A 27,593-nucleotide genomic window follows, 5' to 3' on the forward strand; every position below is an offset into this window, starting at 1 on the left:
GGGGGCTGAAGTCACCTGTTGGAAAATCAGCAAAGCTGCCACCCCTGCCCCCTTGACTCACACATCCAGGTCGTTCTGGGGTGGCATGGAGGCAACATGTGCAGGCGGGGATGAAGGGCGCTGAGGGCTGGGGGAGCCGGGCTGGCGGGTCACAAAGGCCTGACCACCAAGCCAATCACCTTCCTGGAAGGGCTGAGCAGGGACCCGGCTAACAGAGAGGCTGGGCTGCTCAGAGCTGGAGCCGTCGGAGGTCCACATGGGCAGGTGGGATAGTTCCAGGGGTGGTGGGGTCAGCAGGCATCCGCCGGCAGGCTCTGGACAGGAATCTGGAAGGGTGTAGGGTCAGGTAGGGGCTGTGGCCTCTCCAGGATTCTGTTCTCACAACACTTTCCCCTGAGCCGTGCTAAGGTCCCAGCCACCGGGGGCTGGATGTGTGCCACCCAACAATCCCACGGACCCTTGCTGAAGCTTCCCCAGGCTGGCCTGGGCAATGCGGCCACCCCTCTACAGCTGTGTCCTGGGCAGGAGTCTCCAGGGGGCTTCTGGCTAGGCTCACCTCTCTGACCAGGACCCCGAGGGCTAACAGAAATCCAGATGGGCAGAATCAGAGCTCCCTCTCCTTGCTAATACTAATCCATTTTAGTAGGGTGTGTCTAGGTGGCAGACAGAAAGACAGCCCTTTCCTTTCCTGAGGTTCTTCTCTGGGTATCTTCAAGTTCCCAAACCCCTGCTTTTTCAAGTCTAGAGGCTTTCAGAGGGCTCCCCTCAGCCCAGGGCTAGAGCTGGGAACTCTGGAGGCGAGAGAGGGGCGAGGTTTGACGGCAGCCCCGGCTGCTGGCTCCGCCACTTCCCGGCCGTGGGACCCTGGGCACCGGACTCAAGGGCTCCAGGCTGTTCCCCTGTTGGAGGAATCCGAACGGAACCACTGAGCACGGGCTGCTGTGAGGACCACGGGGACACTGTTCATGGGAACCGAAGGCTCAGCAGCGCCCTGCCTTGGGGCTGAGCAACTTTACCAACAGGCAGAGTCACTGGCCTGTCTTACCCTGCACCCTGAACCAACTGCCCACACCCTCTCTGATCTGGGTCCAGGGTAGGGAGAGGCCAGGGACAGGCTTGGCTTTGGGTTCTCTGCCCCCTGGTGGACGTGGCCTCGGGAAGAAAGGCTGAGTGGTGCTTTTGGAGCTATGTTCCCATTTCTTTCCTAAATTAGTTCTGGCTCGGGGTTCCGAACACAATAGATTCAGTACCTGGTTGCTGAATGAATGAATGAATGAATGGGAGAGGGTATACCAGGGAGCAGGGTCTGACATGGCCAGTGGGCTTGGGGAGCGTGGCTTGCCGAGCTGCTGTTTACGGGAAGGGAGGGGAGGCGAGCAGGACGCTGGCCCCTCTCTGACCACGCTCGCAGCTGCAGCAGCAGCGAGGGATTTCAAAGCCTCCTCCTTGCATGTGTGTGGCAGTGGTGCTGCTGGCTTCCACAGGGCAGAGTTCAGGAGGAGTCCACGAGAGGCCTGGTGAGCTGCTGGCCCACTGGGGACAGAGCTCTCTGCCCGCCCCACTCGGGGGTGGCTGTCCCCCCTGGGGACAGAGCCGGGCAGTGACGTTTCTGTCCCCAGCAGCCCTGTGTATCCAATGTTTCCTTCATGGCCCTTCCTGCTCCGGGGGCCCAGACTAGCCACATCTCTTTATGCTCCTTTAGAACTATGTTTCTCCGGCCTGTCTGGCTGCTTCTCACGCCTCTCCGACCAGAGCTGGGATGCATGGATCCATGATAGCTTCTGCCTCAGCCTTTCCCTGCTCTCATCATTCCTGCCATCCTCCATCCAACCCCGAGGGTCCTCCCAGACTGCTCGTCTACCCCCTAACCACTCCCCTGAACACGCGTCGTAAGGTCCCGTGTTTGCTGCCCCTCTCAGCATGCCCCAGCACTCTGCCCTTCCTGCCCGCCCTGCGGGACTAACCCACGTGGACACGGGCAGCCCTCACCTCAGAGGGGGCATGCCCCGGGGAGGAACCTGCAGGCCAGCCTGCTCCTGTAGCTTCTCTCCGCTCTAGCCTGGTGTCGGAAATCCCCACAGAATTCATGCCCCAAAGCCGTGGTTATCATCTCGATGTCGCATAGGAGGAAATGAAGGCTGAGGACTCCAGAGATTTGTCCAAGCTCAAGGTCAACCAGTGACAAGGTCGGAGCTGAACCCAGATCCCATGCTGGGTGGTGGGAAGAGTGATTTGGCTTTGACGGCTCTAGTACAGGACGGCTTGCTCTGCCACCTGCCACCCTCCATCGAATCCCCTCCGAGGGTCCTCCCAGGACTGCTCCTCCACCCCTAACTAATGTCCTAATACTGGGCCTCTGCCTCATCAGCGTTCCCTGCCACCCGACACTCTGGGTGCGGCACCATTTTAATGCACGGCTCCTGTCTTTCAGGAGCCCTTGCTTGGTTGAAGCAATCAGACCACTCACACACAGAAAGGGATCCCACAGAGCAGAACGCAGGAAGCGCTCCTGGTGCGTGGAAGGCGTGAGTAGGGCCTGGCAGCTCAATGGCTTCTGGGGGAAGGTGGCGCCCACTCTGGGCTGGTGAAGAAGACGGGCCGCCAGGAAGCAGCGCAGGGGAAGCCAGGCATTCGGGCCACGGCAAACATGTTTACTATTACTCCTATTTCACAAAGTGAACATGAGACCCATGACTAACTCTCCGAGGAATGGGCGGGTGAGGACTCCGAGGAGAGGGGACGGGGGAAGGCAGGTGTCTCAGCAGCCAAGGGAGGCGCCCGTTTCAAGGAGGAGGCCACCTGCCCTGGTTAATGAAGTTCCCAGACCTCACGGGGAGAGTGGTGATTAGCTGGTGCACTAAGGAATGAGGAAAGCCTGAGTCACTATGTAGGAGTGTGGGGACAGAGGCTAGACCCTCAGACAACTGGGGAGTCCCAGATCACTTGCCCAAGGGAATGCTGGCCAGGGACACCGCGAGCTTGTCACCAAGGCTGTGTGTGTGCGTGTGTGCGTGTGCGTGTGTGGGCAGCATGCCAGGCAGATGAGTGAGTGACTGCAGGGTGGGGAACAGCCAGGTTCTTCCAGCTAGATTCTGAAGTGACATGCACACTCTCGTCTCCAGGACCTCCTGGGCTTTACAGTTGCAGCTACACATGCTGCTTCCTGAGCATTCCTTTAGGTCAAAACAGGCAACATTTGTTTGCCTTCGCCTGGAAAGTCAACAGCATCCCTGGACTTGCTCCCCAGAGTTACAGGGGCTCCTCCTGCTTTTCACAAGTCTGGGAACGCAGCCTCAAGGTCATTACGTTTCCTTTCATTCTGCTCCTGTTTGACGCACGGAGGACCTGCTGTTGGGTCCCTACGACCGATTCCAGCTCCTGTTTGCTCTCAGCCAGGGCCTGCGGTTTTCAGAGGAGTTACCATTTTGCCAAAATAAAGTTCATTCTGCAGGACAGGACTGAGTCGGGGCTGTAAATCCTCGTGGCAGCTGCAGGCCATCCAAAACTTTCCCGGTTATTCCTCAGACCGTGAAGCTGAGGCCTCGCTCCAGCAGGAAGGGGGCTGGCGGCTCTCCGGTGACCACACACACTGCTAACCGCGTGCAGACCTGTCCCTTGGGAATCTGAACATGAGGGGACTCTGAGTTAAGCAAGCCCCTCAGCGACCTGCTCTCTGGCCTTACCAAATCACCATAAACCATTCGACCACAAAGTTCAGGAAAACGCACATGATAAACAACTCGGCATGGATTTCAAAAACTGTTTTTTTTTTTTTTGCACCAAAATAGACTTTTTAAAATTCCATTTCCCTGCAAACTTTGTGAAGTCCCCTTGTACATGGGAAACATGGAGAAACCTTTGATGTGATGACTTGATTTCATGGTGATGGAAACCAGGATATGTCACCTCAAAATATGCCTGTTGGACACAAAAATTATTTTTGAGCTACAGGCACTTAAAAAGCAGCAAATGGAGGGAAACACTCTCTCGTCCTTTTTTTTTTTTCGCCCCAAGATGGGTTGGAATCCTCCTGTGCTGGACGCAGCTCTTACCAGGCCAGCCAGAGGCAGCAGCAGAGGAGCCTGCAAACCAACCCACTCCACTGGTGTGGGCATTAGCTGGTGCACGTGCTCCCACGTGCTCACCTCCCCTCGGTCTCCCTCCTCTTTCTGCACATTTGTTGCTCCTGGTTGAAGACGCTGTCTGAACCAGAGTTCTAAGCCCCTGCCTGGAGTTTTGTTCGCTGAGGCTTCTCTCGCATGATATACACGGCATGCATGGATAAACTGCATGGGTTTTTTTTTTCTCTTGCTATTCTGTCTTTTGTTACAGGGGTCTGTTCCTACTCTGCACTTATGGGGGTGAGAACGCCCAGTGCCCACACCCACCCTTGTCTAACAGCCATGGCGGCTGAGCCGGTGGAGGCTTCTGCACACTTGATTTTAGGATGTTACATTAAATTGTCCTTCATATAGCACAATATTTGGAAATACATACCAGGGGCTGCTGCTGTGGCACAGCGAGTTAGGCAGCGCCTAGAGCACCAGCATCCCTTATGGGTGCTGGTTTGAGTCCTGGCTGTTCCACTCCTGATCCAGCTCCCTGCTAATGCGCCTGGGAAAACATCAGAGGATGGCCCGAGTCCTTCAGTCTGGCCCCAGCCTGGCTCTTGAGGCCATTTGAGGAGTGAACCAGCAGATGGGAGATCTCTCTCTCTCTCCCTCTCTCTCTCTCCATTTCTCATTCTCTCTCTAACTTTGCCTTTCAAATACATAAATAATAAAAAAAAGAATGTACCCACCATTTCTCAGCCAGTAGGCTTACCACCAATGAGTCCCATTACCTTCTCCCTCACATATTCTGTCCATTGCAGGTGCACCTTGGAATCTACCACTCCATCTTCATTATTTTTTATTATTTATTCATGTTTTAAAGAAAAGGAATGGATATTTATTTTAGAGAGGGGGAGCGAGCCAGTGCCTATCTGCGATTCACTCTCCAAATGTCTGCAATGGTTGAGGCTGGGCCAGGCAGAAGCCAGGAGCTAGGAACTGACATTGGTTAGGAACCCAATGACTTGAGCCAGGGAATTGGAATCTTAGCAGGGAATCAGAATGAGGAGCCAGCCAGAGCTGGGTGCTGCGCCCGGGGACCTCGGCGTGTTACACAGGTGGGGGCTGGGTGCTGCGCCCGGGGACCTCGGCGTGTTACACAGGTGGGGGACTGCGTGCTGCGCCCGGGGACCTCGGCGTGTTACACAGGTGGGGGCTGGGTGCTGCGCCCGGGGACCTCGGCGTGTTACACAGGTGGGGGCTGGGTGCTGCGCCCGGGGACCTCGGCGTGTTACACAGGTGGGGGCTTGGTGCTGCGCCCGGGGACCTCGGCGTGTTACACAGGTGGGGGCTGGGTGTTGTACCCGGGGACCTTGGTGTGTTACACAGGTGGGGGGCTGGGTGTTGAACCCGGGGACCTCACGTGATACACAGGTGGGGACTGGGTGTTGAACCCGGGGACCTCAGCGTGTTACACAGGTGGGGGCTGGGTGTTGAACCGGGGGACCTCACGTGATACACAGGTGGGGACTGGGTGTTGAACCCGGGGACCTCAGCGTGTTACACAGGTGGGGGCTGGGTGCTGTCCCAGGGGACCTCGGCGTGTTACACAGGTGGGGGCTGGGTGTTGAACCCGGGGATCGGCGTGTTACACAGGTGGGGGCTGGGTGTTGAACCCGGGGACCTCGCGTGATACACAGGTGGGGACTGGGTGTTGAACCCGGGGACCTCACGTGATACACAGGTGGGGACTGGGTGTTGAACCAGGGGACCTCAGCGTGTTACACAGGTGGGGGCTGGGTGCTGCGCCCGGGGACCTCGGCGTGTTACACAGGTGGGGGGGTGTCTGCTCTCCCTCCCTTTAGGTGTCATGCTCTCAGGGAGGCTGTCTGGTCTTGGTTTCCACTCGGGGAAGAGATTGTTAGATACCTTCACTCCAGGAGAAAAACCAGCCTTGGAATTAGGAACGCAAACCTTAACCCCGCAAGCAGAATACAGGACTGCTTTCTTTCTCCCCAAGCCTTTCCACTTCATGCTTTATAAGGAGTCTGGAAAGCAGGGGGAATACTACCCAATGTGATTTCCGCAGGATACGGCGGGATGTGAAGAGGGATCAAGGATGACGCCACAGTTCCCGGCCAAGCTGCTGGAAGGACGGAGAAAACTGCAGGAAGCGAGGCCTGAGTGTGGGGTACGGCTCAGGCGCTCACCAATGCTACACTGTGGTACTCCAACAAAGAACGGAATTAGGAAATAGAGCCTTGGGGCCGGCGCTGTGGTGTAGCGGGTAAAGCCACCACCTGCAGTGCCGGCATCCCATATGGAAGCTGGTTCGAGTTCCAGCTGCTCCACTTCCCATCTGGCTCTCTGCAGTGGCCTGGGAAAGCAGAAGGTGGCCCAAGTCCTTGGGCCCCAGCATCTATGTGGGAGACCTGGAAGAAGTTCTTGGCTTTGGAACCACTCAGCTCCAGCTGTTGTGGTCATTTGGGGAGTGAACCTGTGGATGGAAGACAGCTCGCTCTCTCTCTCTCTCTCTCTCTGCCTTTGCCTCTCTATAGCTCTGCCTTTCAAATGAACAAATAAATACATCTTAAAAAAATAAAAAATAGTGCCTTTAATGGAACATAGTATTCCATGATTTCATTAAATCATCCTCCATTTGTTGGATATTTTTCATGTTTAAATAGTCCTGGAATTAATCTTCGAACACTAAGTTTTTGTCTAAATATATTACTATTTCCCTGGGGAAAGGGATTCCTGGGCAAAAGGCATCACGTATGTTTTAAGGCCTAAAGTTTTCCAAAGAAGGCCATGCCTTTTATTTTTATTCCAGAAGCTTATGAGTGCTCATTTTCAAACTGACTCTGTGTTACTGTTGTTAACTTTTTTGTTGTTTAAAATATGTTTCGATTACTAGTGAGAAAGAATACATTTCCATGTTTATTACCCATATTGTCTTCAAAAAGTTCATGGAAAATGTGCATTCTTTCTTTCATTTTTCCTTTTTGCAGAGTCAGAGAGGGAGAGAGGGAGAGAGGGAGAGAGAGAGAGAGAGAGAGACTGCGCTTCCATTTGCTGCTTCAGTCCCCAGTGTCTGCAGTGGCTGGGGCTGGGCCAGGCCGATGCAGGGAGCCAGGAGTGCACTTCAGGTCTCACACAGCAGCAAGAACCCCATCGCTGAAGTCATCCCTGCTCTGCCCCAGGTCTGCCCCAGCAGGGGCTGAAGCCAGGAGTGGGCTCAGGCACTCAGATACGGGACGTGGGTGTCCCGCCAGGCGTCCCAGCTGCTAGGCCACATGCCTTCCCTCGAATTATCTTTTAATTCTATTTTCCTGAAGTCCTGTGTGCGCTTACCCTTCTGTGACCTGCTTTGGGCCGTAGAGTTTGAGGAGCCCGTGAATCATGTGTGTGGTCGTGTCTAAGAAACATCTGGAAATCCTGATGATGAATTCTTGTCTTTACACCTTCTATGGAAGAGATGAATGTACCGACCCTGGACACACCTGTGGCATTGTTTCTTCTTTTTTATGAAGTTCCTGATATTCCACATAATTTATTCTAAGCATGAGGTACTAGAAAATGTCCTTATATGAAGTTTTGAAAGATTCACCAAAGGTAATTATTAAAAGAAAGTAAAATACTAAGGTCACACCTGAGCTACAGAGAAACGTGTTTTGAGAAGAAAAAAAGTGGAAGTTTGGTAATAACAGGGAAAATGCACATTTTCAGGGAGCCAAGACAAAGTTACACAGTATCCAACATATTCCTGTCATGTCTTCCTCTAGGAGATGGGAGGGGGGAGGGAGGAGGAGAAGCTTAAGAGGGAAAAAGGACTTAGGATTTCCTGAGATGTTGCTGAAAGTAGGGGCACTGAGAATTCAGGAAGCACTGCCCAAACAGGAAGGCTTCTGGTGTATTTGCTAAGAATACGCTGGCACATGGAGCCGCGTGGATGGGCACCGTGGCCCGTGGAGCCACAGAGCTGGTGGGAAACACTCCACGGAACCCAACTCCAGCTCTGCCTCTCATGATCTTCCGGACTCGGGTAGAGACGGTGTCTCTGCAGGCCTGAGGGCCTCACTGTAAGACAGGGACGCCTACTGGCTATCACGGTGCATGGTTCAGGGGCGCAGGTACTCGGCACCCCTGCACAGAAGAGGCTAACCAGCACAGGAAGCGTGCTGACTCTTACTAATAACTAACAAGCGCCCGTGCTGCCAGGCTCCTGGCTTTGGCCTCTCCCAGCGCCAGCAATGGCAGCTATTCTGGGAGTAACCCAGCAGATGGAAATCTCCTTCTCTCTGTCGTCCAAAACAGCAGCAACAACCGGGCGTGCAATGACTCATTGGCACCGATGGCCAACTGACTCAGCGCCCGTCCAGCACCCTGAGGCCCTGCCCATCTCCACTCGGAAGGCCAGAAAAATGCGGTACTTGCTTCTCCAGCCCCTTTAGAGCCAAGAGCACCTGAGATCGTGACGCGACACAACAGCTTCATCCTTGACGATGCCCTTGGGCTGACCACCACCTGGACCTCGCGCTCCTAGGCTCCCACCCCGAGCAAAATACCCTCCATCATTTGTTCAAGCCACTGTAATGGGGCTTGCTGTTACTGGCATCAAAACACTGTCCCAACTGACAAAGATGTGGAAAGATATTTACAGTATATTACATGGGAGGGAAAATATTACAAAACAAAAATGCAGGCATAGAAGAATGACGCAAGAGTAGATTCTAAAACTATAATTGTTCTGCCTGACAGAGGGTCATAGGGAGTGTTATTTTCTTCTCTAGGTTTATCTAGATTTTTAAAATTTTCTACAATGAATATGTATTATTTTTATGACAAGAAAAAATCCCAATAAAATGTTTCTTTTTCTTTTAAAATTATTTATTTATTCACTTTGAAAGCCAGAGCTACAGAAGGAGAGGTAGAGACAGAGAGAGAGAAATCCTCCATCTGTTGGTTCACTCTCCAAATGGCCACAACGGCCAGGGCTGGGCCAGTCTGAAACCAAGAGCTTCATGCGGGTCTCCCATGTGGGTGGCAGGGACCATCCACCACTGGAACTGGACCAGAGGTGGAGGAACCAGGACATGAACCGGTGCCCCTATAGGATGCCGGCATCACAGGCGGTGGCTTATCCTGCTATGCCACAACGCTGGCCCCACAATGAAAATATTTCTAGAGCGGCAAAGGGGACAGAGAAGTAAAGGCAGAAACTTGTGGTCGCTCAGCAAGAGGTCCTGACGCCAGCCGCTGAGATAACTACATTCTGTCTGGGTGCTGCCGACTTCCCAGTTAGATCTGGGGTTTTAAAAGGTGCCCCAGGTGCACGGAGCTCCACCTCCACTGGAGGGCGCTCTCAGCAAGCACCGCCCGGGAGGCTGCGCGTCACTCGAGCTCTCCTTGACGCATCTCTCCCCGCTGGGTCCCGGGCCTTGTTTCCAACCTCCTCAACTCTCGCTCTTTTCTAAAGAAGCTTCTTGGTGGAATTAAACGAGGTAACCTGTCCGAGAGCACTTCATACATTACTAAGTGGAACAAGGGTAGGTCATTCTTCTTGTGAGGCATCTCTTCCTCACTCCCCCCCCCCCCCCCCCCCGTTTTTAAATCTTTCCCTCTTCGTTCTACTTCCCTCCTCTGCCTCAGCTGGCTTTGACAGAAGAGGGACTGACAGTGGGCCCCGCAGCCTTGCACCTGCCGCTATCTCACGGGCCTGGCGCGCTTGCTCATCGGTGAGCTCTCTGAGCAGTACCAGGTCTTTCAAGCCCCAGGACATTTCCTATCACCTGTCTCACCACACTCACCAGGTGAGTGGTAGTACTGACATTTCTTTTATTGATTTCTGATCAGGATAAAGCATAACACTAATACAAATGCACACACTTACTTGTAAAAAAATCATCTATATAATTGAGTGAAAATTTGCTATGTGCATCTTAAAACTTCAGACCTTGTTCACAGCAGGCATGTAGTCTAATTGTTAAGGTGCTCATGCCCATACTGGAGTATATGGGTTTGATACCAGATCTCGTTCCTGATTCCAGCTTCCTGCTAAAACAGACCCTACGAGGCAGTGGGGACGACCTGGGTAATTGGGCTCCTGGCACCCATGTAGATGACTTGGACTGAATTCCCAGCTCTTGGCATCAGCTTGGCCCAGCCCTAGCTGTTGCAAGCATTTGGAGAGTGAACTTGTGTATGGGAGTGGCTCTCTCTCTTTCTCCCTTTCTCTCTCTTGGTTTTTCCTCCCTCCCTCTCCATTTCCTCCTGGCTGCTCTAAATAAAGAAATAAATATTTTTAAATCTTGAAAACATTCGTGTCTTGTGAAATCATGTTTAAAAACCGCCGGTGGCAGGCTTTGGTACAGTGGTTGAGACACCACCTGAGATGCCTGCATCTGGGACCAGAGGGCCTGGGTTCGAGTCCCAGCTGCTCCCAATCCCATTTTCCTGCTCATGAGCACTCTGGAGGCAGCAGGGATCGCTCAGGCACTTGGGTCCCTGCCACCCACATGGGAGACCTGGACTGAGTTCTTGGCTCCTGGCTTTGGCCTGGCCCAGCCTTGGATGATGCTGGCATTTGGGGAGTGAACCAGCAGGTGGGAGATCTGTCTGCCACTGTCTCTCTGCCTTCAAGTGAATAAGTAAAATACAAGAACCAACAACTGAGAATTGGTAGAAAGATAAGTAGTTTGGAAAAACGAACTTTTTCTTTCAAACTGCTGTTTAAAAATACTGAGAAATATACTCAGAATTTAATAGAAACATTGATAATGATAATGTGGAAATGGTTAAGTATTTTATGGCAAAATGCTAGAACTAATTTATATTTTAAATCTGTATCAGGCCGGCACCATGGCTCACTTGGCTAATCCTCTACCTGCGGCGCCGGCACACCAGGTTCTAGTCCCGGTCAGGGCGCCAGTTCTGTCCCGGTTGCTCCTCTTCAGTCCAGCTCTCTGCTGTGGCCCAGGAGTGCAGTGGAGGATGGCCCAAGTGCTTGAGCCCTGCACCCACATGGGAGACCAGGAGGAAGCACCTGGCTCTTGGCTTCGGATCGGCATAGCGCCGGCCGTAGTGGCCATTTGAAGAGTGAACCAACGGAAGGAAGACCTTTCTCTCTGTCTCTCTCTCACTGTCTAACTCTGCCTGTCCAAAAAAAAAAAAAAAAAAAAAAAAATCTGTATCAGCTGCTGAAATGCTAAACAACTCTGCAAGAACCCGTGAACGGTCACACTGGAAGTGCGTGGAGAACTCCCACCCTGGCCGAGCTGTCACCCAGCCACTGCGTTTCTCGCCCGCCTCATCCCTCCCACACTCACTCCCACACTTTGTGACTAGACAGACTCCTGGGCTCCGTTCTCTTTTCCTTCAACTGTGCCAAAACGCTGGTGTAACCCTCTACCTCCCTGGCACCCTCTGGGGGTCCTCTCTGTCTCCGGGTTCTGTGGGATAACACCGCACTTTTGGGCCTGTGTTCATGATGTCATTCCACCCCCACCCCCCCACCCCGCCTCTTCTCTGACTTCTCCAACCCCAACCCCTAGGTGTCAGTCTTCCTGAGACTGCCCACCTCACTGCCTAGACTTGGCCTGAATGCACTCCTTCTCTGAAGGTCAAGTTCACATTTTGCCACTTCTGTGAGCACCAGCTGACAGAACTGCGCTGATAGGCTACGTAAGAGGCTGACATACATACTCAAAAGACATACATCAGAGGTTCCACATTTGGGTCTTAAAGAAATGGAAGCTATTTGATAAGACAGAAGGATTTGCAACAAAGTGTGCAAAATACATCAGGGTTCAAACTGAGAGGTGCCCAAAAGGAGCTGCCGTTGTGATGGGCCTGACAACAGGTGGCCCTGACCACACTGGCTGACTGCAGTCCTGTGCCTGGCCCTAGCACTTCTTTTCTCGTCTGCTCCTCTGGACGCCGTGCAGCCTGGCTGTGCCAATGGCATCGTTAGCCCCACCTTGCAGGCTGCACGTCCGGTTCTCGGGAGCCCATCATTACAGTGCCCCACTGCCCTCTAGTGCTCGCCCCAAGGCTGGCACCCACCTGTCTCCAGCTTCACCTCCTACAACCACCCCCATCCTGCCCCGGGTTCCAGGTCTGAGGAGCCACAGCAGGCTGAATCACACCTCAGAGCTCTGTGTCTGGAATGGGCCACTGAAGAAAACCTTCCCTGCAGAGCTGGTTATGGGCGGCAGAGCCACCCCAGGGAGTGGAGAGGTCCCCACCAGGGCAAGTGTCAAGCTGGGGACGCCCTGTGGGGATGTCTGGGTGGGATCAAGAACCAGGCTGGTGGCATAGCAGGTAAGGTCACTGCCTGCGACACCAGCATCCCATGTGGGCACTGCTCTGTGTCCCAGCTGCTCCACTTTTTTTTTTTTTTTTTGACAGGCAGAGTTAGACAGTGAGAGAGAGAGAGAGAGACAGAGAGAAAGGTCTTCCTTCCGTTGGTTCACTCTCCAAATGGCCGCTATGGCCAGCGCATTGCGCTGATCTGAAGCTAGGAGCGTGGTGCTTCCTCCTGGTCTCCCATGTGGGTGCAGGGCCCAAGGACCTGGGCCATCCTCCACTGCACTCCCGGGCCACAGCAGAGAGCTGGCCTGGAAGAGGAGCAACCGGGACAGAATCCAGTGCCCCAACCAGGACTAGAACCCCATGTGCTGGCGCCGCAGGCGGAGGATTAGCCAAGTGAGCCGCGGCACCGGCCTAAAGTCTCCTTTGTCTCCTACGGCTGCTCATGGACCCTGGAGGCAGGAGCTCCTCATTTTGGACTCAGCAGACTGCAAGACCTCGATATTGGTAAGGCTCACGGCAGGAAAGAGGGGACGGGCACACGAGCAGGCCAGGCTGTTCTAACACATTTCCTTCCGCTCTCTTCCCATTGTCTGCTGTGGCTCAAACATCAGAGGTCTCCAAATGGAGGAGGCCCTGCACTGTCTTCTGGGGAGGCTCTCTCTCTCTCTCTCTCTCTCTCTCTCTCTCTCTGTCTCTCTCTCTCTCACACACACACACACACACACCCCTCACGTGTTTGGAAAAGCTCCCATTCTGACTTGCCCTCCAATGTTTGAGTACCATGCTTTCTCCTGACTCCATCATTAAGGAGCAGCCTTGCCTTTCTCTTCCATTTATTCTTTCTTTATCTGTTTTGATCACTATAAATCCAGCTTATTTTATTCAAAGAGTTATAACACATGACTATGATATTTTCAATGCCCCAGTTGTGCCAGCGTTGGCAGTGGGAGCCCTGCAAGCTCTCGTGAGTTCTTCTGACACATCCCATCCTTCTGTCATTCTCCCAGAAGTTCCCCACTTTGATCCAGGTTCAACTTGTAGCTTCCCTACCTCAGTCTTGAACAAATCATTTCTGTAAGGATTCCCGGTCTTTTTAGGGGAGAGTGGAAACCACTTAGGTGCTGTATTAGTATTTAGGATCAAAAAGGACCACAGCAAATCCAGGAAAGGCCCAGGAAGAGCCTCTTTAGTGGTTGTGATTATTAAGCAAGGACTGGAAACTTACGAGCCAGGGCCCCCTTTTCTGGTAAATACGGTTTTACTAGAACACAACCAACCTGTCCACTTCCCGGCCATCTGTAGCTGCTTTTGTGTTACAAACAACAGAACTGAATAGTTTTGACTGAGACCATATAGTCTGCATAATATAAAATATTTTCTATCCAGCCCATACAGAAAATTAACAAATATCTATGTGTTACACACAGGCTTCCCTACAGGGAGAAACAGAGTGACCTGGAGATATTATGAGACTCATGAGTCCTCCTGATGTCTGGGAAGCATGGACTTAAAAGTATAAGTTGTCCACATAAAATAAGCTGCAAACTCGGGAAACTGTGACATGGCATGATGTGGAGTTGTTGTGATGGTAGTTGTAACAGAGGTGTTGGTTGTTACGGAAAAAAAGACACTTGGAAAGTAAACCCGTGCTCGTGTGATTTCAACAATGTCCACAGGAGTAGCACCCCATGTACTTGGAACTGGCATTCCAGTCTCTAGCCCCGTGTACTTGGAACTGGCATTCCCCTCTCTAGGACAGACGGCGACACATCGAGTGGGGGGGTGGGAGTTCATCACCCTTGAGCTTCACCATGGTGTGGGTGACATATTGCTTCACGTCTCCCAACTCTATTTGCTCTGATTTCACGCTCACAAAGAAAGTCCTGATTACCTTTCTGATTTTCAGGGCACCACGGTACAGGGGAGAAGCACACCCCTTGCTGCTCTACACTGATTTAGAGATGTGCCGGAATGAGTAAACGTGTCAGTTTTCTCAGGGCTCCGCAACCTCAAGAGCTGATCATTAAGTTGTCAGAACTAGGACGTGAGAGGCCAGGTCCTGACCCGTGTCAGTTTCCTTAGAACGAGCGCACAGAGTCAAGACTGCCTGATCCCAGCTCTCTGCTGTGGCCCGGGAGTGCAGTGGAGGATGGCCCAAGTGCTTGGGCCCTGTACCCCATGGGAGACCAGGAGAAGCACCTGGCTCCTGCCATCGGATCAGCGCGGTACGCCGGCTGCGGCGGCCATTGGAGGGTGAACCAACGGCAAAAGGAAGACCTTTCTCTCTGTTTCTCTCTCTCTCACTGTCCACTCTGCCTGTAAAAAAAAAAAAAAAAAAAAAAGAGAGAGAGAGAGACTGCCTGATCATCACTACATTTCTTTCAAAGTGAGCAGGTGCAGAAGTACGCTGAAATGTTGGACAGCTCCCTCCCGCCAAGACGAGGGCTCGGCCCAAACCCTGGGGCTCCCAGAGGCGCTCCTCAGTGTCGGTGCTCTCAGTCTCCGTCTTGTGGGAGAAGCCCAGCCCTTGCTGCGGACAAAGCACGGTTCTCAAGGTGTCCATTAGAGTCCTGGCTTTCCTGCGAGACGTAGACTCTTACCTGCCCACGGGGCCTACAGCAGTAGGATGAAGGGGGAGGTCTGTCCTATCCTAAATCCAGCAGACATCAGAATCCATGAGGCTGGGAAGGAGACACTGGGCTCCCCTGCTGGCCTTAATCTGGCAGACTCACGGGCAGGCAAGGGTCACGCCTGACACAGAAGCATGGTCACCTGCAGTGTCCAGGGACAGCAGCAGGAGGCACCCACCCTCCTGACCCCGGCGCTTTCCTCCAGAGGGAGCCCTCTGATCCTCAGAACAACTTCCTTCTGTGTCCTGGAGAAGGCCTGAGCTCTCACTAGACACACTGCTGTCTGATTACTGCGGCTCACTGCAGTGTAGACAGTTTGTGATTTGAAGTGATGTCAGAACACATGGCTAAGAGAGGGTGAGGAATGAGCTAAAACAGTGCCTCATATTTGTCTTCTCAATTCCACTGCAAACCAAAGTAGATGCTTAACGTTTATTGAGTAACCTGTCTTCTCTTACCCCAGACATCCACCCCTAACTCTTAGAATAGGTCCAGACTTAAAATGATAAAAGTTAGGGGACCAGCGCTGTGGCATAGCGGGTAAAGCCACTGCCTGCAGTGCCAGCATCCCCATATGGGCACCGGTTCAAGTCCTGGCTGCTCTACTTCCCTTCCAGCTCTCTGCTAAGGCCTGGAAAAGCAGTAGAAAATGGCTCAAGTCCTTGGGCCCCTGCACCTGCGTGGGAGACCTGGAAGAAGCTCCTGGCTTCAGATCAGCAAAGCTCTGGCCGTTGTGGCCAACTGGGAAGTGAACCAGCAGATGGAAGACCTCTCTCTCCCTCTCTCTGCCTCTCCTTTTCACTCTGTGTAACTCTGACTTTCAAGTAAATAAATAAATCTTTAAAAAAATAGAAAACAATAAAAGTTATCTAAGAACATTACTTATAAGGAGTGCCACACTTCCCCTAAAAAAACACTTTAAAACAGAATTTTTTTGTTAAAAGATATTGCTAAGCTTTTAGATGTAAACACAGTAAAATGAACACCCATCCTTCGTTCTTCTCTCTTAGTAACAGCAGTCATATCAGGGCTTGATTCCCCAACATCACGACATTGAGATCTGTAAAATCCCCTTTCTCCTAGAAAGTCGGCACAAAGGGTGTGTGTGGGATGGCGACGGTGGTGGTGAGACAGGGAACCAGCGTTCATACAAGCAGCCTCGGGAGGCGCAGTGAGAAGCTGGCAGACCTGCGACCACCACTTCACAAGGACAGCAGTGGGAGCCTCTTGCTCTTAGCAGGAAGGACACACAGTCGTCACTTGCATCCCGGCTAATTTAGCGTTTGTGAGTCTGATCTACGAAAGGAAGACGGGGAGTGGATGCCTGGAAGTTGCCAGGGCATTGCAGAGGGCCTGCGGGTCGTGTAAGGCCCTGCCAAGGCAACTGCAGGCGGGTCTGACATTCAGCAGATCTACGGCAGGCGAATGATGTTTGTACGCCGGCGAGTGATGTTATCAATGCCCCAGGGGCCCTGGCAGAACAAAGGTCCCGCACTGCTGACTGGGCAACCTCCTGACTTAGGATTGCGGATGGAGGCAGAAGGCAAGACTGAGGCAGCTGTGTGAAAATCACGCCACTTCTTCATGTGGGTGCGGCAAAGGAAATGGGGAGCTTGATTCTGTTTTGAAAAAAGAGTTGGGGCCAGCACTGTGGCGCAGGGGGTTAAAGCCATGGCTTGCAGTATTGGCATCCCGTATGGACACCCGTTCTAGTCCCGGCTGCTCCTCGTCCGATCCAGCTCTCTGCTATGGCCTGGGATAGCAGTAGAAGATGGCCCAAGTCCTTGGACCCCTACACCCATGTGGGAGACCTGGAGAAGGCTCCTGGCTCCTGGCTTTGGATCAGCTCAGCTCTGGCCGTTGCAGCCATCTGGGGAGTGAACCAGTGGATTGAAGACCTCTCTCTCTCTGGCTGGACATCTCTCTGTAGCTGTCTTTCAAATAAATAAAATAAAACTTTTTTTAAAAAAAGAAAAAGGAGTAGAAATTACTTTGGAGCAGGCAGACATGAGTCATCAAATTGGAGAGTATTTTTTTCTTAATTCATTTCAGAGGGAGAGAGTGAGTGAGCTCTCCCATTTGCAGGTTCACTCCCCAGATGCCAGCGATGGCGGGGGGGGGGGGGGAGGTGGTCAAAGCCAGGAGACAGGAACTCAAGCAGGTCCCCCACATGCAGGCTGGAAACCAGTCACTTGAGTCATCGCTGTGGCCTCTCAAGGTCCACGTTAGCAGGAAGCTGGAATTGGGAGCCAGGGCGGCATCAAACCCAGGTCAGGCACTTAACCACTAGGCCAAGTGCCTGCCCCTGGGGTACTGAGTTTATTTTTACATTCTACTTGTTTGGAAGGTGGGGTGAGAGAGATCAGTGTCCTCTATTGGCTGAGTTACTCCTCAAATGCCTGCAACAGCCAGAGCTGGGCCAGGGCCAGGCTGAAGGCAGGAGCTCAGAACTCCAACCAGGTCTCCCTTGGGGGTGGCAGACGGCACTGGAGCCTTCATCTGCCGCCTCCCAGGAGGCACTAGCAGGAAGCTGGGTCAGAAGCAGAGCAGCCAGGACTCCCAAGCGTAACGTGAGTGTCCCAGCCAGCAGCTTAACCCACTGCAACACAACGCCCACCCCTGCGGTAGTGATTTTTAATGAAGTGAGTGGCAGTGCCCCACAGACCACCTGTATCCAGGCACCACCTTCAAAGTCCCCTTCTCCCTCCCACCACCACAAAACTCTTTTGCAATGGAGGCTAGAGGTGGCATTGGTCCTTCCTGCTACTGCCACTCTACTAGGATGAGAAAAGCCAACTGACGGGCAGGCCTGACTACCCGGGAGCTGATCAACGGAGCCTCCCCAGCACCTGTTAGAGGTCTTCGAAATTCAGTGAGAATGCGCCACGCAACAGCCAAGCATCAGGGCAGCCCTGGGCACGGGAGACAGCAGAGGAGCAGTGGGAGGCCCTTCCAGGGAGACGCTCACAGCTGCACAGGGGAGGGAGACTCACAGAGAGGTCACGTGAGAACAAAGGCCGTAGCAGCAATCTGTTCTCCCCCGGTAATTAGTTCAGCAATTACTGTTTTGGTAATTAATTGTTATTAAGCTCAAAAAATTATAAAAGTAGTATGCAAATTGCAAGAATATAGTCACGCATAAAACTTCAAAAAGTTCCTCATAATAGGCATGTATATTCTTCAGGCCTTTTGATATGCATATTCAAAGTACATACACACATATATGCCCAACTGTTTAAGGTGGGATTGACTATATTCTGTGAGGGGCTGGCACTGTGGTGTAGCAGGTTAAGCCTTGGCCTGCGGTGCCAGCATCCCATATGGGCACCGATTCAAGTCCTGGCAGCTCCACTTCCAATCCAGCTCCCTGCTAATAGCTTAGAAAAGCTGTGGAAGATGGCCCAAGTGTTTGGGTCCCTACACCCATGTGGGAGACCTGGAAGAAGCTCCTGGCTTTGTGGCCATTCAGGGAGTGAACAGTAGATGGAAGACCTCTCTCTGTCTCTCCCTTTGTATCTCAAATAAATAAGCCTTTTTTTTTTTTTTTTTTGACAGGCAGAGTTAGACAGTGAGAGAGAGAGAGAGAGACAGAGAGAAAGGTCTTCTTTTTCCGTTGGTTCACCCACAAAGTGGCCGCTATGGCTGGTGCATTGTGGCCGGCACGCTGCGCCGATCCAAAGCCAGGAGCCAGGTGCTTCCTCCTGGTCTCCCATGTGGGTGCACGGCCCAAGCACTTGGGCCATCCTCCACTGCACTCCCGGGCCACAGCAGAGAGCTGGACTGGAAGAGGAGCAATCGGGACAGAACTGGCGCCCCAACCAGGACTAGAACCTGGTGTGCCGGCGCTGCAGGGAGAGGATTAGCCTAGTGAGCTGCGGTGCCGGCTCAAATAAATGTCTTTAAAACAAACAAAAAAAGGTTTAGAAATACATTCGGTGACTATTTTTTTCTCTAAAAGTATCATGGTTACACTTCCGTGTGGGGTACACAGACAGCTCATTTCCTATGCACAGTACTCTTTCATATCTGGGAACAATTCCATCCTTTGAAAAGGTTCAAGGGAGGTTCTGGACAGAAGGTGACTTGGCCTTGAAGCAATGGTTGAGTTCACTTAGCAGTAGGCAACCCAAGAGCCGAGGCATGCGCAGACGGCCTCAGGGCAGGGGCTGAGCACGGGAGAGAGATGCGGGAACCGTAGGTGGTCTGCTGGGGCCAGGCTGCTGCTCAGACTTTGGGTGCCTCAGAGCCACCTTGGGAGTTTATTAAAGCTGCAGCTGCCCCATCCCCACCGTAAGATTCCCATTCAGTAGGCAGCCGGCCACAAAGTCCCTGTTCTGAGTCACTGCCTCAGGCTGCCTCTCCTACGTGACAGTGTGGCTTCACGCTGCCCTCGGTAAGACAGGCACAAGGCAGATCCAGGTCCCAGGGTCCCTGAGGTGGCGCGCACACAGGCGGCTCGTCCTCCAGCGCCTCTTCACTCTTCAGACAGCAACGCTCACTTTGTAGTTTTATATCCTCCCTCATTTCAGATGTTCAAAGTCTTCCCGGCACTGACCTCACGCTTGGGCAACGGGAGCAGGTAATAGCCTCCCTTTGCGGAGGGGCAGACAGAGGCGCTGGGTGCTGGCTTTCCCACCACAGTGAGTCAGCACCGAGGCTGAGGACAGAGTTCACGCCAGCCTTCCGCCTTCCCTCTGCGCGCGATGGGATCCTGCTGGCCCTGGGGGCTGTTCTCAGTCATCGAGGCAGCGTGGGGGCAGCACACGCAGAGTGCCTGGTTCACTCAGAGACAAGCCGTTTCTCTCCTTGACCATGACCAAGCAGGGCCCGCCCAGGGCTCCGGAGCTCAGTGAGTCCTTGTCGCTGTGCGGTGGGACAGCCATCAGAAGTGCCACCCAGCCTGTTCTTCTCCGGGTGGCGGTCCCACAGAGAAAGGCAAGGAGAGGTACCTCTCAGCACTTGGCTCCTACACCAGCTGGAGACGCAAAGGTGTCGGAATTACTCGGCCACGTACGAAAAAGCTGAGGGGGGGATGCTGGCAGACGCAAGGATCAATGACAAACCTGCGATTTCCCTGCATGCAACAGGACTGAGCCGGGGCACAACCCTTTCCTGCGTCCAAGGGATACAGAAGGTGGTGCAGGATGACTTTTCCACTAAGGAGTGACAAGGGTCATTTTCTGGGTTTGGGTGAAGCCCTATAAGCCAAGATTGACCCCATACACCCCGAGAAGGGAGTTCCCCTAAAGCAGAGGTTCTGGGCCAAACCAAAGGCCGGTCAGCTTAGTCTGCCTGACAAGCTCCGAGGTATGCCTGCATCACCTGACCGGCCTGTTCCTAATGTAGCTTCCTGGGCCCTCCCCAGAGAGGGACAGACGTGGGCTGCATTTTTCACAACCTCGCCTGGTAAGTCGGCAGCAGGACTGCGGTTGAGAAGCTGTGCCCTAGAGCACACCCACACCATTTCCCCACTGCCCGGCGCAGCTCCTGCCCTGCTCATCCATCCGTGGCCTGGCCAGAGTTAAGCTGAGTCATGGCAAAACATGGGCTTTTTTTTTTTTTTCGTCATCTCTGGAAGCTTCAGTCTTCTAGAATGTTGCGATGAGATTAAGCAACTTGGGGGAACAAAGAAATATGCTTACTTCCTGTACCGATGCTAAAACGGATTTCACTGATTAATGACCACTTAGCTAATTGGTTTCTTCTGCCACCATTTAAAAAGCGGCTAAATGTATTCGGTGTTCTCTCTTGATAATCAGATATGCAAATTTTTGAAAAAGAGCTAGGGACTAGGACAAACATGACCTCCCAACACCACAGAATGCTGAGACGCTGGAATGTGTCCCCTGCAGGGGGCGGTCCCGGGGGATGGAACCTTTTTGTGCTGGCTACCTTGAACTTTATGCTCTAAACTAGAACAAGTAACCCGCAAGCGTCTTTTTAAAAGTGAAATTCATTAGTTGGAGTCTCAGCTCTCGGTGTTATGAAAAGAGGAGCTGGAGCAGAATTAAGTCATTAATTATTTGGCAAGGTTCCGAGGCGTTCACCGGGACTTCTCAGAGCGCCCACTGGCGTGTCGCAGGAGGCTGCTGCTGGCGCTGTGTCTAAGCCTTGTCCTAGAAATGAGTTTGGGTGGCTGGGAACACAGACACTTCTGTCCTAGAACACTCTTCTCTGATCCCTCTATTGTCAAGTTCCCCTTTGAAATTTTCCAACTTTATGTTCAACCACGAGAAACTTTTCAAAATAGGCATGAATATTTTCTAGCAGATAGTTTTAGTGTTGAAAATTAATTCTCTTTCCCAGTCCCAAGTCTACCTCTTTGAAGTCAGAATGCCTTTCATCTGTAAATACGAAAATAAACATTAATAATGAGTGCTTTCTCGCCTCTCGGAGGGGAAAGTTTTATTTATTTCTGAGGAAGAAATCATCATTTGCCAGCGCTACGGACGGGCAGGAGCGGGACGGGAACTCGGCTTCTGCTGGCCCTGCTGCAGATTCGAGGGCCTCAGTTCCACCGCCTTCAGGAGCTGCTGTCTCCGGGCTGCTCCCTCCCGCGTTCTCCTCTCGGTGGAAAAGCTTCGCGCCCTCCCGTCTGACCAGCACCCCGCAGGAACCACCCCAGCTTTCACCGCGAGAGCCCGCCAACTCTCCTGTCACCGTGACTGCCCCAGTGCCTCTGGTCCCCTTACCCTGTCCACCTCGTGAGACTCGTCCTGTGGATCACGTCCAGTGGGCACCTGCCGATGACCCACGCTGCACCAAAGGCCAGTCAGCTTAGTCTGCCTGCCAAGTGCCAAGGTCACTGCCGTAGGAGACACCCGCACCCACGCCGTCGCCTCCAGCGCGTCCCCTGCCTGGTTCCCACTGCATACCCCTGTACTTCAGCCATTGCTGGGTCGGGGCCCTGCTGCGTCTTCTGCCTGAAGGAACCTGTGAGGGCGGTGCATCCCGGCGGGCTACTTCTGCACAAAGACGTTTCCTTTGACACCACCTTCCAGAAGCTTCTGGGAGCAGCGTCTAATGTGAACACTCTGGGACTGGAAGAAGACGCAGTCACATGACCACAGTGAACAGCAGCTTGGGGCTGGTGACCTGCGGCGGGTGGAGGTGGGGGCCTGGGGCTGCATTCAGAGAACAAGCACACATTTGCATCTGGACTGTTTACCTGGTGTGGCCTGCAAGCAGGGACCTGCAGGTAAAGTCCACTGAAGCCAACCCTCTGCCACTCCTAAGGGGCAGAATTACAACGGTTTTACTTTTCTCATTTGCGCTTGTTTATCTTTTCCAACATTTTATAGATGAGACAGAGAGTAAGATCCTATGCTTTTTTTTTTTTTTTGCCAGGCAGAGTTAGACAGTGAGAGCAAGATACAGAGAGAAAGGTCTTCCTTCCGTTGGTTCACTCCCCAAATGGCCACTGTGGCCGGCTCTGTGCCAGTCTGAAGCCAGGAGCCGGGTGCTTCCTCCCGGTCTCTCATGCGGGTGCAGGGGCCCAAGCACTTGGGCCATCCTCCGCTGCCCTCCCACGCCACAGCAGAGAGCTGGACTGGAAGAGGAGCAACCGGGACAGAATCTGGTGCTCCAACCGGGACTAGAACCTGGTGTGCCGGCGCCGCAGGTGGAGAATTAGTCAAGTGAGCCACCGTACCGGCCAGATCCTACCCTTTTAAGAATAGATAGTATGAGTTCAGAAAAAAATGTTGGAATCTTTGGCAACAAAATCGCGGCAATGGCTCCCTTTGGGAGACGAGGTTAGGGGGGACTTCTTACTCCTTTGGTTCCTTTAGGCATCTCTGCCATGCTTTAGTTTGGGGCACAGTGGGTTAAGTTGCTGCTTAGGATGCCGGCCTCCCAGGTCGGAATGCCCGGGTCGAGAACTGGCTGCGCTGCTTCTGCCCGAGCTTTCTACTGATGCACCTCCGGGGAAGCAGATAATGGCTCAGTGTCTGAGTCCCTGCCACCCACGGGAGACCGGGTGAAGTTCCTGGCTCCTGGCTGTGACCTGGCCCAGTCCTGGTCGTTGTAGGCATTAGAGGAATGAACCAGCACATTGAAGCTTGCTCTCTCTCTCTCTCTTTCTCTCCCTCGTCTGTGTCACTCTGCCTTTCAAATACAGAAACACACCTTGAAAATATTTCATTTTTAGAGTGGGCACTGGGCAGTACAGTTAAGATGCCACTTGGGATGCTGTATCTCATATCTTAGTGTCTAAGCTGGAGCCCCAGCTTCCTGCTACTGTGCGCCCTAGGAGGCCGCGGCTGATGACTCAACTAGGATCCCTGCCACCCTGGTGGGAGACACAGATTGAGATCCTGGCTCTTGGCTTTGGCCTGGCCCAGCCAGCCCTGCATCTGAGGGTGTTTGGGGAGTGAACACCAGTTGGGAGATCTCTTTATTGTCTGCCCATCTTTCAGATACAGAAAACAAATAACAATTTTAAATAATTATTTTTAAAGGCAATTTTGAATTATATTTGTTACACAAAAAAGGGCTTTTGATGGCTACTATGACTAGGGCACTAAGGCAGACATACATGGCTCTAAGAAGTTTCTCTGAAAAATATGGACAAGGCTATATAATTTTGAGAATAATACATATTTCTGAATTCATGAGAAACCTAATGCGTGCAGGCAAACATTATTATAGTGAGGGGTAGACAAGAGATTAAAAAAAAAGATCTCGAATATTCTTAAGAGGAATAACCATGGACTTGGCAGCCACTTGAGGAGGGCCTTTCCCCAAATCCCCACCTAGGGGAGGGCCCACTGGTGACGGGCAGCTGCTGCCCAGGCACACAGTAGTCAAGGCCTTGTCAGTTGCTTCTTTTAGCTCTCTCCTGCTAGCCACAGCCCAGCTGCGGCTTGGTATCTCACAAAGCTTCTTTAGAAAACTGATGGGCAGCATCTCCGGAATTGGAAGGGGTTGCCAAGTCCAGAAAGGCAAGCTGGAGACAACGGATAAGTTCAGATGTTCAGCTAACAGGCCTGGGAGCTCTAAACAACCAGTTTTTCCCTAGTCCCCCCGCGGAGAGGTCTCTGCACTAGGTGGCTAAGCCACTTAGTTTCCACAGACTAGCTAGATGTGCACAACCCTCCGAGTTCAAATGATGAATTTTAAAGACAAAGGCACATATGGGACCTTCTTAAATACTCCTAACAGGACCTGCGTTATCCGTGGGTCCCCCTGCCCCTCCAGAGAGCCTCAGAGGCATGAGTACCCTGGAGTTATTTCCTCTAAGAAGCCCTGGGACAGCTCTGAGCCAGAGCAGTGCCTTGCTGAGAACTGCAGATGGAGCCTTCCAGACTGTGACTGTGTCCGGAGCGAGACCTCGGGGAGCTGTGGGCAGGGTGGGGTGTTCTGCAGGGGAAGCCTGGTGGGCAGCTGGGTAGGCAGCCATCATCCCTACGTGGCCCAGTGGGAAACAGACCCCGTGAGAGGCTACGCTAGGCAGGCCGGCCTTTTCTTTTCCCGAGCACAGGTTGTGTGGGGGCCCAGTCTCTGGGTGCCTTCAGTGCCTCTAGCTCACTGGAAGGTAACCCTGGCCTGGGTGAGGCTTTATTGACGAGGGCAGTAGCCATGGTTTCTTCTTGATTCTTCCTGGTCCCTAGGACAGGATGTGGTCCCTAGGACCACTCCCAAACTAGAGATTAAGAAGTCAAAGAATCACCCTTTTTGCAACCCTTGTCCATGAGGGACAAACGTGAGGGCTTTTCAGTCTACTCTTGCTGCCATGATCTGTGCACTCCTGACTAAGGGTCCACAGCCACAAAACCACCCTCACGAGGGCCGTTTCCTTCAGCTGTTTGTGGAGCCCCAGCTATCGCTAGCAGGTCCTCTGCATGCAGCTGGCTACCCAGTGAAATGGATACACTAACTGAACAATCATACAAATAGCTATATAATTAAACTTGCTGCTCTATCTGTAATAGCACATTAAAGGCTACAGATTAAAAACACAGGCGTGGAGTATTTTTAATGCAGCGACTCTCTCTGTTTTAGTGAAAATCATTTTACATTACAACCCAACATACAGATCCACACACACACACACACTCACACACATAACCAAAAGTTTCATCAGACAATGCTAAGCAGTGCACTTGCTATTTTCCGTTCTATTCATTTTTGAAATGCTGGTTACGACCTGATATGTCGATCTTACAACCCACTACGGCTGAGAGCCGCGTGAAAGTCTGTGATCCACAGCTTGAAAACCCTTCCCTGGGGGCTGCACCCGGAGTAGAGCTGAGGAGGAAGTCACGGAGTACTTCTCTGTGGGGGGACGTGTGGCCGGGACACCCGAGGGTAAGGAGCGTTAGCTTACAAAAGGCCAGGAATGTTCCAGAAAAGGGAACAGCATATGCAGAGACCCCTCGTTTTACAGAAGAGGAAACTGGGACCATGGACGCGTGATTTATTCCAGGTCTCTGGCCCCAAGCCTGTCTCCTTGGTCCACTCAGGATTCCTTTCTGCACTGTGGCCCTCGGCCGTTCCCTAAGTACAGGCGAGGACTAATCAGTCCCACCTTGGCCGACTAGGGAGAGAGGCGCGGCGGGCAGGAGGCTGTGTTTACAGAGTCCATGCAAAACAATGCACCCCAGCTCCCACGCCACCTGGCTTGAGGCCTGCACTGCAAGCTGTTTGTTCCTTCCTGGTAGGGACTGGCAGGGAGCCATACTCCTGCTCATGTCTGCTTTGATGAAAGGGCATTTACAAAATGTCCAGGCAAGGCTGAGGCTCGGTGGAAGGCCCTGAAAAGAGAACTGTCCCAGCTTCTCCTCCTCCCAGGGCTGAGGCCTGCACCAGACTCCCCGCGTGCCCATCTTGCTCAGGGCCCTGCTGTCAGCCTCTGTGGCTGCTTGGGATGGTCAGCTCTGCAAATGGCTTCGGTTGTGCAGCAATATGGTAGCGTGAGCCCAGCCGGTGACATGCAGGCCACTAGCGAGGGGGGCAAAGTGGATCCTCGAGGAGGACACGAGGGGAGGGGCAACACGGGCAGGAGGGAAACAGGGCTGCTGTGTACAGTGGAACCGTCTGTACCCACTGGAGGGGAGGAGTGAGGTCTGGAGCCCACACCACTCACAAAACCACACTCCCGTAAGGGGTTGCATCTGTCCGGAGAAAAGAACCTGCGTGGGGAGGCCATGGAGCAATGATGGAATAAGGCATCTGGCCAGAGAGTTAGCAACTGCCAGACCCACAGAGCAGCACAGCCTTGGGAAGGCCCCGCCGCAGGTGTTACGGTGGATAAGGCTGCTGGTTGGGCACAACTCTGCAGGGTGACAAGCAGGGACCGCAGGCGCTCCGGCCGACAAGCAGAGGCTCCCCACAGCCTGCTTGAGCCAGACACTGAACCCCCTCCCTCCTCACTTCTTCATGACTCTCAAAGCCAGCCCGTCCCAGCCCGGAGGCACAGCTCTATGCCTGAGATTTTAATTATTAGCTTCAAAATGGTACTGGCTTATACCAGGGCTGTGTGAAGAACAGGCAAACGCCACACAGAGGTGAGCAACCAAAAATAAAAATGGCCTCAGTGCCCCATACCCCGCTCCAAGCCTGTCTTCTGTCCGGAGCCTGTCACTGTCCCGTCCCCATTCTGGCTGACGCCAGCGCCCGCTACAGGTCCAGAGCCCTTCTTGCCACCTTCGGATGTAGCGTCAACTGCTTCTCTGCCATCCTAGTTCTGGCTCCTCAGAAACCTTGCCCTGAACCTGCCAGGCACCCCCACCCCATCCGCGTGCCCCCCGTCACGGCTGCAGCTGGAGGCCAGGGGACCTGAGAGGCTCCGCCCATCAGGAATTCATGGGTGCAGCTCAGCCCTCACGCTGCACAACAAGACTTTCATTCATCTCTCCTACGCCCAGGCACATTTCTCTCTGCTGCTAAGTCAGACCCTCAGGAGCTCGGCCCCCACCGCCTTCGCCTCACCCTGACCTTGCCGAGTGGCCTCAGCTCCCTTCTACTGAGAAAACCCAGGTCTTAGCAGAAAAACCAGCACCTTACTCGGACTGTACCTTGCAAATCAGAGACAAAAAGAACCACCCCCTCCCTGTCACAGTCCCAGAGGAAGGGAGCCTTTCCCTCCCCTGCAAAATGGCCCTCCCTGGTATCCTGAAGATAATTCCACAATGTTCCGCTTCGCACACGCACCTCTTTTCCTCGAAGGCAGCTGGCCTGCGGTGTCCGTGGGAACTGATTCCAGGACCCTCTGCGGCTACGCAAATGCACGGGTGCTCAGGTCTCCATACCATTTGCGTCTAATGAGCACACCCTCCTGCGTATGTTAAATGACCTCTAGACTACGTGCGATACCTAACACAGTTGCTTCATTCCTGTGGATTCGGCGTAGTACTCAGCCCACGGCAGATTCAAGGCTTGCTTTTTGGAACTTTCTAGACATTTTTTTCAAATATTTTTAGCTCACACTTGTTTGAATCCATGAATTTGGAATCTGTGAATATGGAGGGCCAACTGTACCTCTTTTTCCCTCCTGCCATTAAATCTATTCAGACCTTATTATCAAAACCACTCCAAGTCCTTACTAATCTCATACTCTAACTGAAAGTTGGCTGTTTTTAACAAAACAACATTTTAG

The 27,593-nt window shown here is 52.9% G+C and overlaps 1 protein-coding gene and 1 long non-coding RNA gene across 10 annotated transcripts in view; one reads left to right on the forward strand and one right to left on the reverse strand.

Annotated features, from left to right (window-relative positions):
• Window positions 1-27,593, reverse strand: part of MAPRE3 (microtubule associated protein RP/EB family member 3) — a 49,651-nt gene that overhangs the window by 11,187 nt on the left and 10,871 nt on the right. For 4 of the 9 annotated variants that reach the window (XM_017340881.3, XM_017340880.3, XM_017340879.3 and 1 more), the window contains exon 1: window positions 62-1,506. The exons of 4 other annotated variants lie outside the window; for them this stretch is intronic. In XM_017340881.3, coding sequence (XP_017196370.3) covers window positions 62-258 — 197 coding nt within the window. In that variant the 5' untranslated portion in view covers window positions 259-1,506. Of the gene's footprint in view, window positions 1-15; window positions 1,507-27,593 lie in introns of those variants that run through there. One more of the 9 variants, XM_008254645.4, reaches the window with a different exon arrangement.
• LOC138848654 (uncharacterized) lies at window positions 145-11,358 on the forward strand. The gene is made up of 4 exons (XR_011386736.1): window positions 145-264; window positions 1,703-2,186; window positions 2,432-5,170; window positions 5,262-11,358. It is a non-coding gene; the product is annotated as an uncharacterized lncRNA (long non-coding RNA).

Source organism: Oryctolagus cuniculus, chromosome 2 (genome assembly GCF_964237555.1).
Source record: "Oryctolagus cuniculus chromosome 2, mOryCun1.1, whole genome shotgun sequence".
NCBI classification, from domain to species: domain Eukaryota; kingdom Metazoa; phylum Chordata; class Mammalia; order Lagomorpha; family Leporidae; genus Oryctolagus; species Oryctolagus cuniculus.